The 12,895-nt window shown below is 43.2% G+C and overlaps 2 protein-coding genes across 6 annotated transcripts in view; one reads left to right on the forward strand and one right to left on the reverse strand.

Moving 5' to 3' along the window:
- CDCA7L (cell division cycle associated 7 like) overlaps nt 1-2,994 on the forward strand; it is a 70,766-nt gene extending 67,772 nt beyond the window's left edge. For all 5 annotated transcript variants that reach the window (XM_064487514.1, XM_031455030.2, XM_010984673.3 and 2 more), the window contains exons 9-10: nt 839-975; nt 1,518-2,994. In XM_064487514.1, coding sequence (XP_064343584.1) covers nt 839-975; nt 1,518-1,548 — 168 coding nt within the window. In that variant the 3' untranslated portion in view covers nt 1,549-2,994. The remainder of the gene's footprint in view (nt 1-838; nt 976-1,517) is intronic.
- DNAH11 (dynein axonemal heavy chain 11) overlaps nt 2,054-12,895 on the reverse strand; it is a 280,424-nt gene continuing 269,582 nt past the window's right edge. Inside the window, exons 77-82 of the mRNA XM_031455028.2 lie at nt 11,178-11,420; nt 9,778-9,960; nt 9,584-9,699; nt 4,301-4,413; nt 3,834-3,974; nt 2,054-2,900 (exon numbers count right to left, since the gene is read on the reverse strand). Of these exons, the coding sequence (XP_031310888.2) occupies nt 2,653-2,900; nt 3,834-3,974; nt 4,301-4,413; nt 9,584-9,699; nt 9,778-9,960; nt 11,178-11,420 (1,044 nt within the window). The 3' untranslated portion in view covers nt 2,054-2,652. The remainder of the gene's footprint in view (nt 2,901-3,833; nt 3,975-4,300; nt 4,414-9,583; nt 9,700-9,777; nt 9,961-11,177; nt 11,421-12,895) is intronic.

The raw sequence follows: 12,895 nt of genomic DNA on the forward strand, positions 1-12,895 counted from the left end.
ACCTTCTCTCTGCCTCTTAAGACTCAGACTCAGAAATGAAAAATAGGGTTTCCTTCTGGAAAGAGAGCAAGCTGAACAACAGATAGGACAGAGGAGAGTATGTTTTGTTTGGTTTTCCAGGGTCAGAGCCAAGCTTTCTTACAGTTCTGGTTGTGCAGGTGAACCTGTGTGCCTTTCCTCCAGCAGTGTAATGTGTTTTCCTGGGCCAGGCCCAGGTATGTCGAGGTGAAGGGTGCCTTTTGTGTGCCCCACACTGCTCCAAGGTTTCACGTCTGTGAATGCAATTTAGTTTACTTCAGTTGTTGTTAATTCATTTAGCCTTATAAAGTAGGTATGTCACTTCCCTACACGCTGGTTCCCTCTGTAAAATAAGATAATACAGAGTGTGGGAGTTAGTTTATACGCCCTTGAACCTGGGCTGTCTGGCGCTGGAGTCTGTTCTCTTAACCATTGCCCTGTGAGCTCTCTTCCGCAGCAGTCCCTAGGAGTAAATCTCCTGTCCCCAGTTAGCAGATGAACGTAAACTACTTAGGTTAAATGATTTGAGAAACCCTATACTCTTAAAAGCAGGGTCAACTTCGTGGGTAGGTGACCCGTGAAGTTGTAAGGGGTCCTGCTCCTATTTAAAAGCAGTATGTTTTACTGTTTCTGCATGGATGATACTGGGTGATCAACTTTTCTGGGCCTTTTTGAAACATGTTATAGTTTGAAGGATTAGCTAACGAATCCCACCTGATTAAAGATAGGAGGGGAGGCCAAGTGAGCCAGGCTTGACCAGAACCTTGTCCTCCTGAAGCCTCTTGGTGACAGGGCATTTCTGCTGCCCCTCCTCTCCTAGGATTGGATGTGTCCTCCCTGCCGAGGGATCTGCAACTGTAGTTACTGTCGGAAGCGTGATGGCCGCTGTGCCACAGGGATCCTCATTCATCTGGCCAAGTTTTACGGTTATAATAATGTGAAGGAATATCTGGAGAGGTATGTCTCACCCATCAGAAACGGAGGTCGTCATCCTTGGGTCTAGCAGGGGAGGTCCTTGGGGCAGGTAAGGAGTTGCCTTCTTTCAGGCTGATTCTTTTAAACTGCCTCTGCCAGCCATTCTACATCTGTTTGTACTGGAAAGGCTCAGAACTGGTACTTTCCCTGTTAGGGAATTCCCTCCTTTGCTAGAATTTTCCCCTCATTTTGTCAAACAGTACTAAAATATACAAGGCAGGTTGAGGGAAAGCTGCAAAGGCAGCCTCTCCTTGCTAGGCAGAGAGGGGCAGTTTGGGCGATGTGCCCTGGGGACAAGGAGACAGCAGTTTCGGGACAGGGGAGTGAGGCAAGCCCCCTTGGCACTGGTCTCCAGCAGCCTCTGCTACTGTGGAAGCATGAGGAGTGGGGACTGACTGCGTCAGGAGAACCGGTTTGGTGCCCTAGGGGGTTGCTGAGCCTCCTTAGCCATGGATGCTGCCGGGGTTTTACTTCCATCCCACTAAACTGCTTGTCACACTAACACTTCCCATTTTTTTTCTCAGTTTACAGAAGCAGCTGATAAAAGACAATTGAGAGAGAAAAATCAGCCAACTCACCGTGGAGTACTCCAACAAGACATGCCGTACCGTTTGTGCCTAAGATTTCTTACTGTTGTTTTTATACCGAAATTCTTCGTAGATGTAAATTCTATTTTTTTAAAGATTTGTTTATACACTTAAAAAGATTTCTCAGGAAGACAGCAGAGGAATCTCTTCCCATGTAGATGCAGGCCTGTTTGTATACTGAATTGTTAAGCATCTGCAGATGATTAAAAAGCAGTTTAACACGGAGTTAAAATTGCAGGTAAGTTCCAGGGAGAACACTGTGCAAGCGGCTCTTGCCTTCGACACAGTTTAACTATCAGCATGGCCTTGAGCTTTCACCGCCCAAACAGTAACTCGGGCCCAGTGTTTGCAGGGTTCTAGCCCCTTTAGTTCACCTTACCACCAGCAACCATGGTTCAAACCACATAGTTTAACCTGCTCTGGGTCCTTGGAAATTTACATTGAAGAATGTTCCCCTAAATTACAAAGTGCAATTGATCACAGAAGTAGTTTTATTTCTATTAAAACCTGAACAAAAGTGAACTGTCACATGACAGACACTGGAGGCCTTGGAGGGCTGCTGGCCGGCAGGAGCAGCTGCCTCTTCATTGAGGATTCACCTGCTGCCTGAGGTCAGTTGCTTCTATATTAAAAGAATATAAGGGTTAATTTTTAATTTAAAAAGATTTTGTTTAATATCTGCAAGAACTAAAACATACGGACCGGGAGACTTCCGACCATGTTTTTCAGGTTGAATGTATGTTCAATGGAACTTTGATAAAAATGTAAGAAATACTATACTTTTTTTGTGTTGCAGGATGGGGGAGGTACTGGGGAAAGTTGAAAGTGAACAGATTCTGTAGTTTTCTTGTATTTTTTTCTACATTTGCTTTTTGTCCCCCCTCCTCTACTTTTCAAGGATGGTGTTTAAAAAAAATTAACACGTATTTAACTTACTTAAAAGTTACCTAAGCCAGAATATATCATATGCCTCTTGGTAGAATAAATGACCATGCGTAGCAGCGGTGACAATGACAGATCCTCACTGTGTTCCGGCGGAGGCTGGAGGAATGGGCATCCCGGCACCAGGGTTTTATGACTCTAGCAGCAGAGCCACACCTGCGAGCATCCATCGGGCTGTCTTCTCTTTGCTCTTCAACCTGAAGGTCCAGACGTAGTCAGGGCCCCTCGTTTTGGTTTTGTACACAGGACACTCGTAGGTGTGTTTGGTTTCCTGTCTGTCCACGGGTATGGCTTTTGCAAAGATGACTGGCATCGCTGACCTTATCTCCTTGAGGCGGGCGTCAGCAATGGTTCCTGACTGGGGGTCCCATCGGGCACCTACAGCAGAAACACAAGGGTGGCAACTGTAGCATGGTGGTGCCGAGCCTCTCGCTGTTGTAGGCAATAAAGTTCTTCTGGTTTTGTCACATGACTGCTTGTCAGTGGCTTCCTTACCGACCTGGCCCACACCCGAGACGTGAGGGAGGTTAAGAGACCTGCCACCCCGCCCTGCGCACCCTGTGGCTCCCGTGCTAACGCCTAAATTTTCCTATGAACAGTAAACAAAATAATTTGAATTCAGAAGGTGTAAAATTTCATGAAAGCAGATTCTTTATGAATCCGGACAGACACAATGAATCAAACTGGTTTGCGCTCCCTTTGAAAAAAAGAAATGAATCGGAATGCTTATGGACCGTGTAAGTCATCTCCAAGTCGCCGCGTTCCCTCCCCACTGTATGCACCCTTTCTTAAGCCAAGTTCAGGTCACTCTCTTACATCACCTAGCCTGCCTTTAAACATCTGAACTTGGGGCACGCACCTCAAAGGGAAAAGGAGCATCTTGGCAGAGACTTGACAGCATTTCTCAAGGTGCCCTTTAGGGTAAGAGATAAGAGCAAAGGTTCTACAAGAGAACTGCATGGCTGAACAAATTTGGAGACTATTGCATACCCTACCCACCCTGCCCCACTAGCTATTGACAATATGCATTGGCATCTTAAAGGCTTAGAGAAGTCTTTTACTACAGGAGTGACGTTACTGACAGTTTTAAAAGATGATGAAAATATTTTCCATTGATTAAAAAGCAAAATTCGGTGTTGGTCTTTAATGATAGCCATCACCCTAAACGCCTGGAAATTTGGCTCACGTTGGACACACATCCTAGCCTCGCACCTACATTGTCTGGCAGTAGGAAACGAGGTAAATGACCACTGGTGTGAGTGAAGTCCTAAACGTAATATAACCCTACGTGCGCTCCTGGGGGTGTCTTACCTTCCATGAAGAGCCCGTGGAGGTATGCACCTTCCCTGGGAGGGTGCCCGTAGTCCTCCTTCGTTTTTTTGGTAACATCAACAGTCAAGCAAATTTTATCCAGTGGCCACTCGTTCTTCCGAGCCATGGTCTGCATGATTGCTTTGGGAAGAGGAGGGACGGGAATTGAGTAGGATGAAGTCACAGGTAAGGTTCCCAGGAGCCACCAGTACGGGGAGCATCTCCCTGAGGTGAGCTCTGGTCCAGTAGGGTGTTTCTGGTTCTTGGGTATTTGCATGTGGCTGGCATTTATTTTCCCTGGAGTTGCACCATCACTCCTGCCCCTTTTCTGTCGTGGCTACTGCACAAGGACTGGTCAGCTGGGCGCAGGGGGGGTTAAGGGGGTGTCCCACAAAGGTAGAGCTAGGCTCACGTCTGCTAGGGGCGTGGTTCTGTCAGCGTCAGGGGCTGCCGGCCCCAGCCCTTACCAGTTAAGAAGGACTGAGGATTGAAGAAGCCGGAAAGCCATACCACAGCTGGAAGGGCAAGATCTTGTGTCCAGGTATCGAGTTCTCGGCATCGCAAGAGGAGGTCATTAAGCCTGGTGAACAGAAGGTAGGAAAAAACAAACTTGCTTTTAGTAAAGTTTTCCAGTAAGATTAGATTCCAAGGAAGGCATGGTAGAGAGGTCTACAACCGATAACCAGTAAAAATCGTTACCTGATGATTTGCAGAACACAGTCTCTTTAAAGGGCTAGATTACTTCCTGTTGAGATTTTGTATCCTACAGCTATTACCACTGGGGACAGGAAACATTGGGAGATGTGGAAAATTCGCCTCCATTTATGCAAACGTTGTTTTATTTAGCTCCTCCCAGCGATAGGCGGTAACTCTACACAGATGATCTGTGTGTGAGCTGAGCTGACAGGTGCCCACACAGAGCTATGTGCGGGAACACACAGGAAGGGGCACCCGTGTGTGTCTGGAGGTGGGGAGGGGAGGGGAGGGGAGGCTGAGATGACTGTCATCAGACCAGAGTTACCGGGAAAGGCAGAGGCAGTAGGACGTGTGACAGCAGCCTCCACGTGCACTAATGACCTGACAGCGGGAAAGGAAAGGTTCTTAGGGGAAGCAGAGACCTAGCCATTGTATGCCCGTGGTCTGAGAGACTGCTTGCTTTTACGCAGGTTCTCTAACCTTGTTGGCACAACATTCATGCAGGGTAGGAAGCATCTAAAATTTACCTAGAAGGACGCCAGCTCACAGAGGCTAAGGCAAAATGAACTTCTTTCATAAAATCAGAAGATACGTGAAACCTTGAAATGTAGGTTTAAGGGCTGCTAAAAGCAGCGGGGGATGGCGCAGGGGTTTAAGACTGAGCATAGGGAGGCTAGCCCAGTGTCAGAGCCAGGGTGGGGCCCACAGGGGCTCGCACTGACCCTGCAGGGACCCAGTTTGGTTCGGAGTTGCAGAGCAAACAGGGCTGAATGAGGAGTCAGCCTGACAAACCACCACTTGCAGGAAACGTCTGCCTGAGATTGGGCTGGGAAGGAGGAAAGGCTCCAAACGTTCACATTCAAACCTTAGTCACTGCAAGGAAAATTCCTGCCAGCTTAGAATTTAATATGGGGCAAGGCCCAGAGCCATGTTCTTTCAAATAGCTGGATTAGGGAAAGCATACTTAAAGATAGATCACACAGAAGAAGAAAGGCAAAGAATAGCAAAAGCAACAATAGAAAAGACTATCTCATAAGGTTGTCACAAGAGGACAAACACTGCAGCCAGTTTGCAACAAGTTTTTCTAAAAAGTGAGTTGTTGTATAAACAAGATTATGGTTTAGAGTGAACAGGTAGGAAAAAGTAAGGGAATTAAGCTGGAAGGTCTCAAATAGAAAACAGTTACAGAAATGAAAGCAAAAAGTTAAGCAGCATAAGGTGGAATAGTAAGAAAAGCAAACAAAGTGGAAGTAAAGAGTTTAAGAGTTGGACAGAAAATAAGATGACCGCTGAAATGAAAAGGAACACGTCCTGCTAACACAAGGCTAGAAAATTTGAGTTTTCCTAAGTTACACATTTGAATCTGTGTAGTCAGGGATGTGTTTCAAGAAAAAGTGACACATTAATCAATAGTACAATATATCTTAATATAGACTGTGAAGACAAAGAATGCTCTGGACATCCAGGAAATAACATGAAGAAAAAAGTTGTGTCCGCCTCCGACACCACCACAGCAGCATTTATCAGAGAACAGAACAAGGCCTACAAAGCCCTCCAGCAGCGAATGGGCTACAATTTGTAAATAACCATTCCAACAGTCATGTGAGTACAAAGACAAGCGACTACATGGTGTGATAAACCTCCAGTAAATCTCATCAATCGACAGGTAAAGAACCCCCAAATAGTAAGAAGAATCTGAAATAAAGTCTTAACACACAGGTTTAAACTCCTGAGGAAAAAAAAAAAACAATAGGCAAAAGCAAAATTATGAGAGTAGGTCACCCATCAAAATAAGCAACCTGGAGCTAAAAATAGATTTTGGACAGTGACATTTTAACATTCAGGGGAGGAAGAGGAGACAACTGAAGATGTAATGAAGATGACTCAGAACTGACTAAATTAACCAGAATAGACACATGCAGGTTGAAAATCCGAGAGTATGAGCGTGCAGGCAGACGAATATAACAATGGCAAAGGCAGTACCTGGAGAAAGAAGGGCTAAGAGTTTTCAGAGTGGAAGCAACAGCAGGCGCCCATTACAACAGCCCACAGCGCCAGGTAGGCTGTACTCACAGAAGTAGAAGCCCACACCTAACTACATTTAGCAGGAAAATTCTGTGGTATCGGGTAAGGAGAAAGATCCTACACACGTCCCGGGGAGGAGGAGTTAGTTATGAAGGGGTGAGAGGCATATTTATGAACAGCCTCATCAGTCATGATGGACGCCCGAGGACAAGCGAGTTAGAACACCGGTGTTCTGCAGGAAAATCATCTCATTGTATCTAGAAGTCGGCCTGCAGGGAAACTGCTCATTGAGAGCGAGGAACGTAAAGAGAATCCAGACACAACCCTGTCTACTCCCCGCCATGTGCACAGAAAGGCCTGCTGTGTATCTTACCCTCTAGCGAAATGCAAAGGGGACTCGGGACAAGGGAGCCCAGGGTGCGATGCCTGAGCAGTCACGCTGCTGCTGCTGGTCGTAGTTCCTTCAGCCACAGCAAATGGAACTTCCGCCTTCTGCAGCTGAAGGTTCCAGAGGAAATATGCCTGGGGTCAAACCTGATGCCGCAGCTCAGAGAAAAACCCAGTTCCTGTCCCTCTTTGCATTCTGCAGTGCTGGCTGCGTGACCACTACATACGTAATTTATACCAACTACAAAGGGGCTCTTTTATTTTAGAAATAAAAATAAACAGGATTCTATGCCAAAAGAGTAAAAGATGAGGATGAAAAGAACGATATAACTGAAATAGGTAAGTTTTGAAAACACAATCTCTCAGGAAGCATACCTTTGATGGCTGTAATCCACTGTGGCAGTTCTTACCTTGCCTGTGACTGATGACGTGGTCTCTAAATTTGCTCTTTGTGGTGGGAAAAAAAATTTTTTTTGAAAGTGCACAGTAACTGAACTGTGACAACTTTCTACCGGAGACAAGTGAAATATATCATAATGCTATATACTTTCTAACACTTTTTCTGAATGATCTATATTCCATATTACTACAGTTTTATAACTACATCTTCTCAAACATATGTCAAGTTCACCATAGGCCATCTTTGCAAATGAGCTTAACAAAGCATCCTAAAAAGATTCCAAAGAGAATCTTTATACAGCCAAAACAACTCCTGAAAGGTCTTTTTGCCTCAAAATGATAGACTTATGACAAAAGCTTAAATGGTTTTACTTATATTTGTCACGTACACAAAATACTTATCTATAAATCACTTACACAAAAGTATTAATACATGGATTGACTTGAGAGAAACCTGAAATCTGTCTCAGTTGCAAAACAAAAATACCTGGTGTTTTAAAATAGCTGGTGAGAATGTAGTTTGGTGCAGCCATTATGGAAAACAGTATGGAGATTCCTCAAAAAACTAAAAATAGACTTACCATATGATCCAGCAAATCCCACTTCTCAGTATATATCTGGAGAGAACTCTAATTTGAAAAGATACATGCACCCCAATGTTCATAGCAGCACTGTATACAGTAGCCAAGACATGGAAGCAACCTAAATGTCCATCAGTAGATGACTGGATAAAGAAGCTGTGGTATATTTATACAATGGGATACTACTCAGCCATAAAAAAGAATAAAATAATGCCATTTGCTGCAACATGGATGGACCTAAAGATCGTCATTCTAAGTGAAGCCAGAAAGAAAAATACCATATGATAACAGAAACAGACTTGCAGACATAGTAAACAATCTTATGGTTACTGGGGAAAGAGGGTGGGAAGGGATAAATACGGGAGTTTGAGATTTACAAATGTTAGCCACTATATATAAAAACAGACTTTAAAAGTTTCTGTTGTATAGTACAGGGAACTATGTTCAATATCTTGTAATAACCTTTAATGAAAAAAAATATGAAAGTGAAAAAAAAAAAAGTTGAACTACAATTCCAGACCAAATGGAGGTCAAATGTCTAAAGGCAAAAGTGCTAACCTTATTTACTTGGGGTTCGAAAAATCCAAAGTATTCTTGCTACAATGTAAAGAGTCCCCACTAAAACAGTAGGAACTGTACACGGATAAACATGGGATAAAGAAAACTACTAAACCGACAGAAGGCAGAAAAGGTTGGAAAAGAAGCTAGGAAAGATATAGAAATTAGGAAGTAAAAATAAGATGGTGGAATAAATTTAAAGTTACCATTATTATAAAACTTAACAGTAAATATAAACCCTTTATTTTTTATTGGAAATACAAAATCTGATTTTAGATATTCATAGCATTAACCGAAACCTAGCGAGAGGCTTTGCTCACTTCCCTGCTGCAGTGACTTGCCGCCGTTTGTGGTGTTTGCACGTCCCACACGGCAAACACCTGGGTGCCCGGGAGACAGCTCCAGCGTACAGTCATTTGGAATTCTAATGGGACCTTCTAGTTTAAGGATCAGAGTTGCATTCTGGTACATGGAAGTGAGGATAAAGAATCTCCACACAGAAAAGCCAAGAATAAAGAGAACCTTGGGAAACTTTCTGTATTGACTACCAAGGCCGATTGTGGTTGGAGGCAACACCAGCCCTCGGGGAGCTGTGAACTTCCGTCCCCGGCTTTGCGGCACATCTCTGTAATCATACCACACGTTGAAGGCAGTCTGATCTACAGTATACCATTTTAAAAATTTACCATGAAATAGCATTAGTTATCACTGGCTTTGAAAATAAGGGTATAAGATGGCGCGAGGGTTAACTCAAGGTGCCTTCCACAGCCATTTAAATCATAGCAGCTCAATGAGGGAATTTCATTATCTACATTTTTCAGATGATAAACTGAAACAGAGAGTTCAGGTATTTTGTCCAGGTTCAGAGAGCTAGTAAGTGGGAAGGAGAATTCGAATCTTTTTCTGACCCTGACTTTAAATTGAGTTTTGTCTTTGAAGCAACACACCAAGGAAACTTAAGGGAAACTGGTGGTAGTTTGCACAGTTCTGCCTGAATACGATCACAAAGCACAGTTTTCATAGCTTTTATGAGGCACAATTTAGAACACTAAACCAGCAACCAAAGCACACAAAGGCCAGCAGGAGCAGGCAGGGGCGGCTTACCACTGGGCCAGGCCGTAAGTAGATGGATAAGCCAGTTTGCTCCAAGCGTCTGGTACTGCATCACAACTCAGCGCAGACTGCTGCGCTTCCAGGTCGGGAGATAACGTCAGCTCCCCCTTGCGTGGAGAAGAAGGCCACATGGTGAACCTCTTTCAGTGTGGGGAAGGCTGCTCCAGTCCCACCCCTAAACTTACCTTCAGTCCAAGGTCTAATTGTTGAAGTGACACACGGATTTCCCGCAGGAGAATATTCATCCTCTCACATTCTTGGAAGCAAACAAGAACATAGGGGCCTCGATTTGGATTTTTTTGCATTATCTCTGCCATGTTGAACTCTTCGGGAAGTTTCTCCAAAATGTCATCCAAGACATTCTTAACCTTAAATCATTAACAAAGATTTAGCTCTTTATTTCATTTTTGGTCATAGTGACTGTATAATCCTTTTTTTTTAAGTCCAAGAATATAAGCATACAACTCCCAAAGATGCTTGCTAATAATGCATTTTAAATTAATGAGAAACAAGATTTTAATCTAAAAGAAAAAAAAAGTACTTGATGCCCCCTTCTCATCCCCATCATTCTATAGCAATAAATACCTTCAAAAGAAGAATAATGCCAATATCTCAAGAAAATGTGGAAAGAGATACTCTAACAAAATTACAGCCAAAAACACAGAGTGAAAGGCAAGCCACATATCTGGAGAAGATACCTGCAATACATCTATCTAGCAAAGGACACACATCTAGAATAAAGAGTTCTTCCAAATCAGTAAGAAAAAGACTGACAAGTCAATTAGAAATTGGGCGAGCAACTGGAACAGGTACTTCACATGAAAGTATATCCACATGGCCATGAGCATATGAAAAAGTGCTCAATATTCTTCTTTAACTGAGGAATACAGAGTTAAAACCACAATGAAGTATCATTGCCCCTAAGAAGATGTAAGGAGCAAGAGCAAGTGGGACTCACACTGCTGGGGGAGGTACAGCCACTTTGGACAGACTGTTGGGGAGCATCTACTAGAGCCGAACACTGAACTCTGACCTCGCAATTCCACTTCGGGGTGTAGAAGGATGAGTACTATGAGCAGATGCCTTTGGGAGTTACCTTTGCTGACAGAAGACAAGAATATTCATGGCTGGGATATTCATAACAGTGAAAAGCTAGGAACAACCCCAACATCCATCCCCCACAGAAAGAATACAAAAAGAATTTTATCTTCATATAATAAACTAACTACACAAAAATGAACCAGTGGTCCATGCAATCACATGAATGAATCCCACAAATGTAACGTGGAGCAAAAGAAGTCAAACATAAATTAGGACATACTGTACGACTGCATGTATTTGAAGTTCAAATACAGGGAAAGCTAATCTACAATGACAGAAGTACAGAGAGTAGTTATCTTTGGCCTGGGGTGGAGAGAGTCTTGATCAGTAAGGGGCATGAGTACCCTTCAGGGATGCTGGAAATGTTCTGTATTTTGATGTGGATGGTGGTTATATGTGGTAAAATTCACTGAGTTGTGCACTCAAGATTAGGGCATGCCACTGTAGACGCAATATACTTCAGTAGAAAAGAAAGACCCTCTACCTTGTCTTCTATGGATTGCCCCAGCTCCTCACTGCTGAGTGCATTCCTGGGCTGCATCTCCAGCAAAGTTCTGAAGAGAGCATTGGACGTCACCGTCAGGAATTCTATTTCAGCATTGGGGTGGAGGCCGTACAGTGCTGGGCTTTCTGGAGGAAGCATCTCTTCTATGTACTGGTGGTAGCCTGAATAATCCAGATTCGGCGGGGCTGCAAATCCTGGTGCCAGCATCAGTTCATCTTCGATCTTCCACCACAAAGGAAAAGTCAGTTATTCCAGATCTAAGTGGACATCAATCTTCACTTCCTCAGTATAATCTCAGATTTTTTTCCTGATTGTTCTTTAGTTGCCAGGGGACTATTACACCTCTGTTTTAATTTCCCCAGCCTCTCGGGCTGTAAATTCTGTCTAACTGTTCTTAAGTGTGCAGGGGAAGCTATTTTTAAAAACTGCCACCTAGTGTAGCTATTTTATGCCAAGACTTTTAAAATCATTTTCTGAAAATGGGGTTTATCTCTACAATTCTTCCTGTTATGCCATCTGGTCCCCTCATGATCACCTGGAGGCAAAGTAAACATTCATTCACTCATTCAATAATAGGTAGTGATCACCTAGTATTCTCCAATAAGTCTTGGAAGTGATTCATATAAACTTGTTCTTAAGGAACTCACAGTCTAATGGGGACAAAATGCGTGCGATTTTCTATACAATCATGTCATCTTGGAGTAATGGCAATTTGTTCCTTCTGAAACCTGCAATCCCAGATTGCCTAGAGAGCCTGTGTCCTTACGGATGTTGCCCAGCTGTTCTCCACCAATTCCAAAAGGCATTTTAAATATTTGGCGCATCACTTCTATTTTTATTTTATACCAGGATTATCAAATTACCCAGTCCTTCATACAGCCAGAAACAGAGCCCTTGACCCAGTAAATATGAGAATAGGCAATGCAGACTGTCTCACCACCGGTATCCATTAGCTTGCTTTGTTTTACTCATTTATTCACATTTTCTATCATTTCATATTTATATAATCAAAATAATCAAAATTTAAATTTCACCTGACTCAGCGTGATCACAACAAAACTGTGAAGGAGATTTAAACTCACCATGATTAGATAAACATAGTAGCCAGAGTAAAAATACAGGCACAAAATATGTGTACTAAAACCGAAAGTTAGACTAAATATATCCAAGCTGCACATTGTCCTCTACAAACAAGGACTTGGTCTTCCCTGTTAGTGCTCAAAGAAATTTTAAGAGCCACAGTTAAATTAATTTTCAATACAGCCAAAAGTTAAACAGTTTCAAGCAAAGAAAGTAGCCAAACAGTGGAACCAGCTGGAACTTTCAAAATGCCACAGGGAAAGGGCATTTGTTTGAGTGCATATTCATATAATGCTGGTGGGAGTGTATATGGTCCAGGCTTTCTGGAAAGACAGTGAGGCAGTCTGTTTACAAATATGCAGAGTGCCTTCTGTATGCTGGCAGTGAGCGAAGCAAAGGAAACCATTGCAAAGTCAAAGGGAAAGGCTTAGGTTTATAGCCAGAAAGATCTGGTTCAGTTCCCACCCCTGAATGATTTGGTGGCCTTAAAAAATAACAGTTTATCTGAGTTTCAGTCTCATTAAAATGAGGCTTGTAATAACAATCTAATGATGGTGGCTGTGGGAATTTAGAGACAAAGTATGCAAATAGCTAGGCACATCGCAGACTTACAGAGG

Source organism: Camelus dromedarius, chromosome 7 (genome assembly GCF_036321535.1).
Source record: "Camelus dromedarius isolate mCamDro1 chromosome 7, mCamDro1.pat, whole genome shotgun sequence".
Lineage (NCBI taxonomy): Eukaryota > Metazoa > Chordata > Mammalia > Artiodactyla > Camelidae > Camelus > Camelus dromedarius.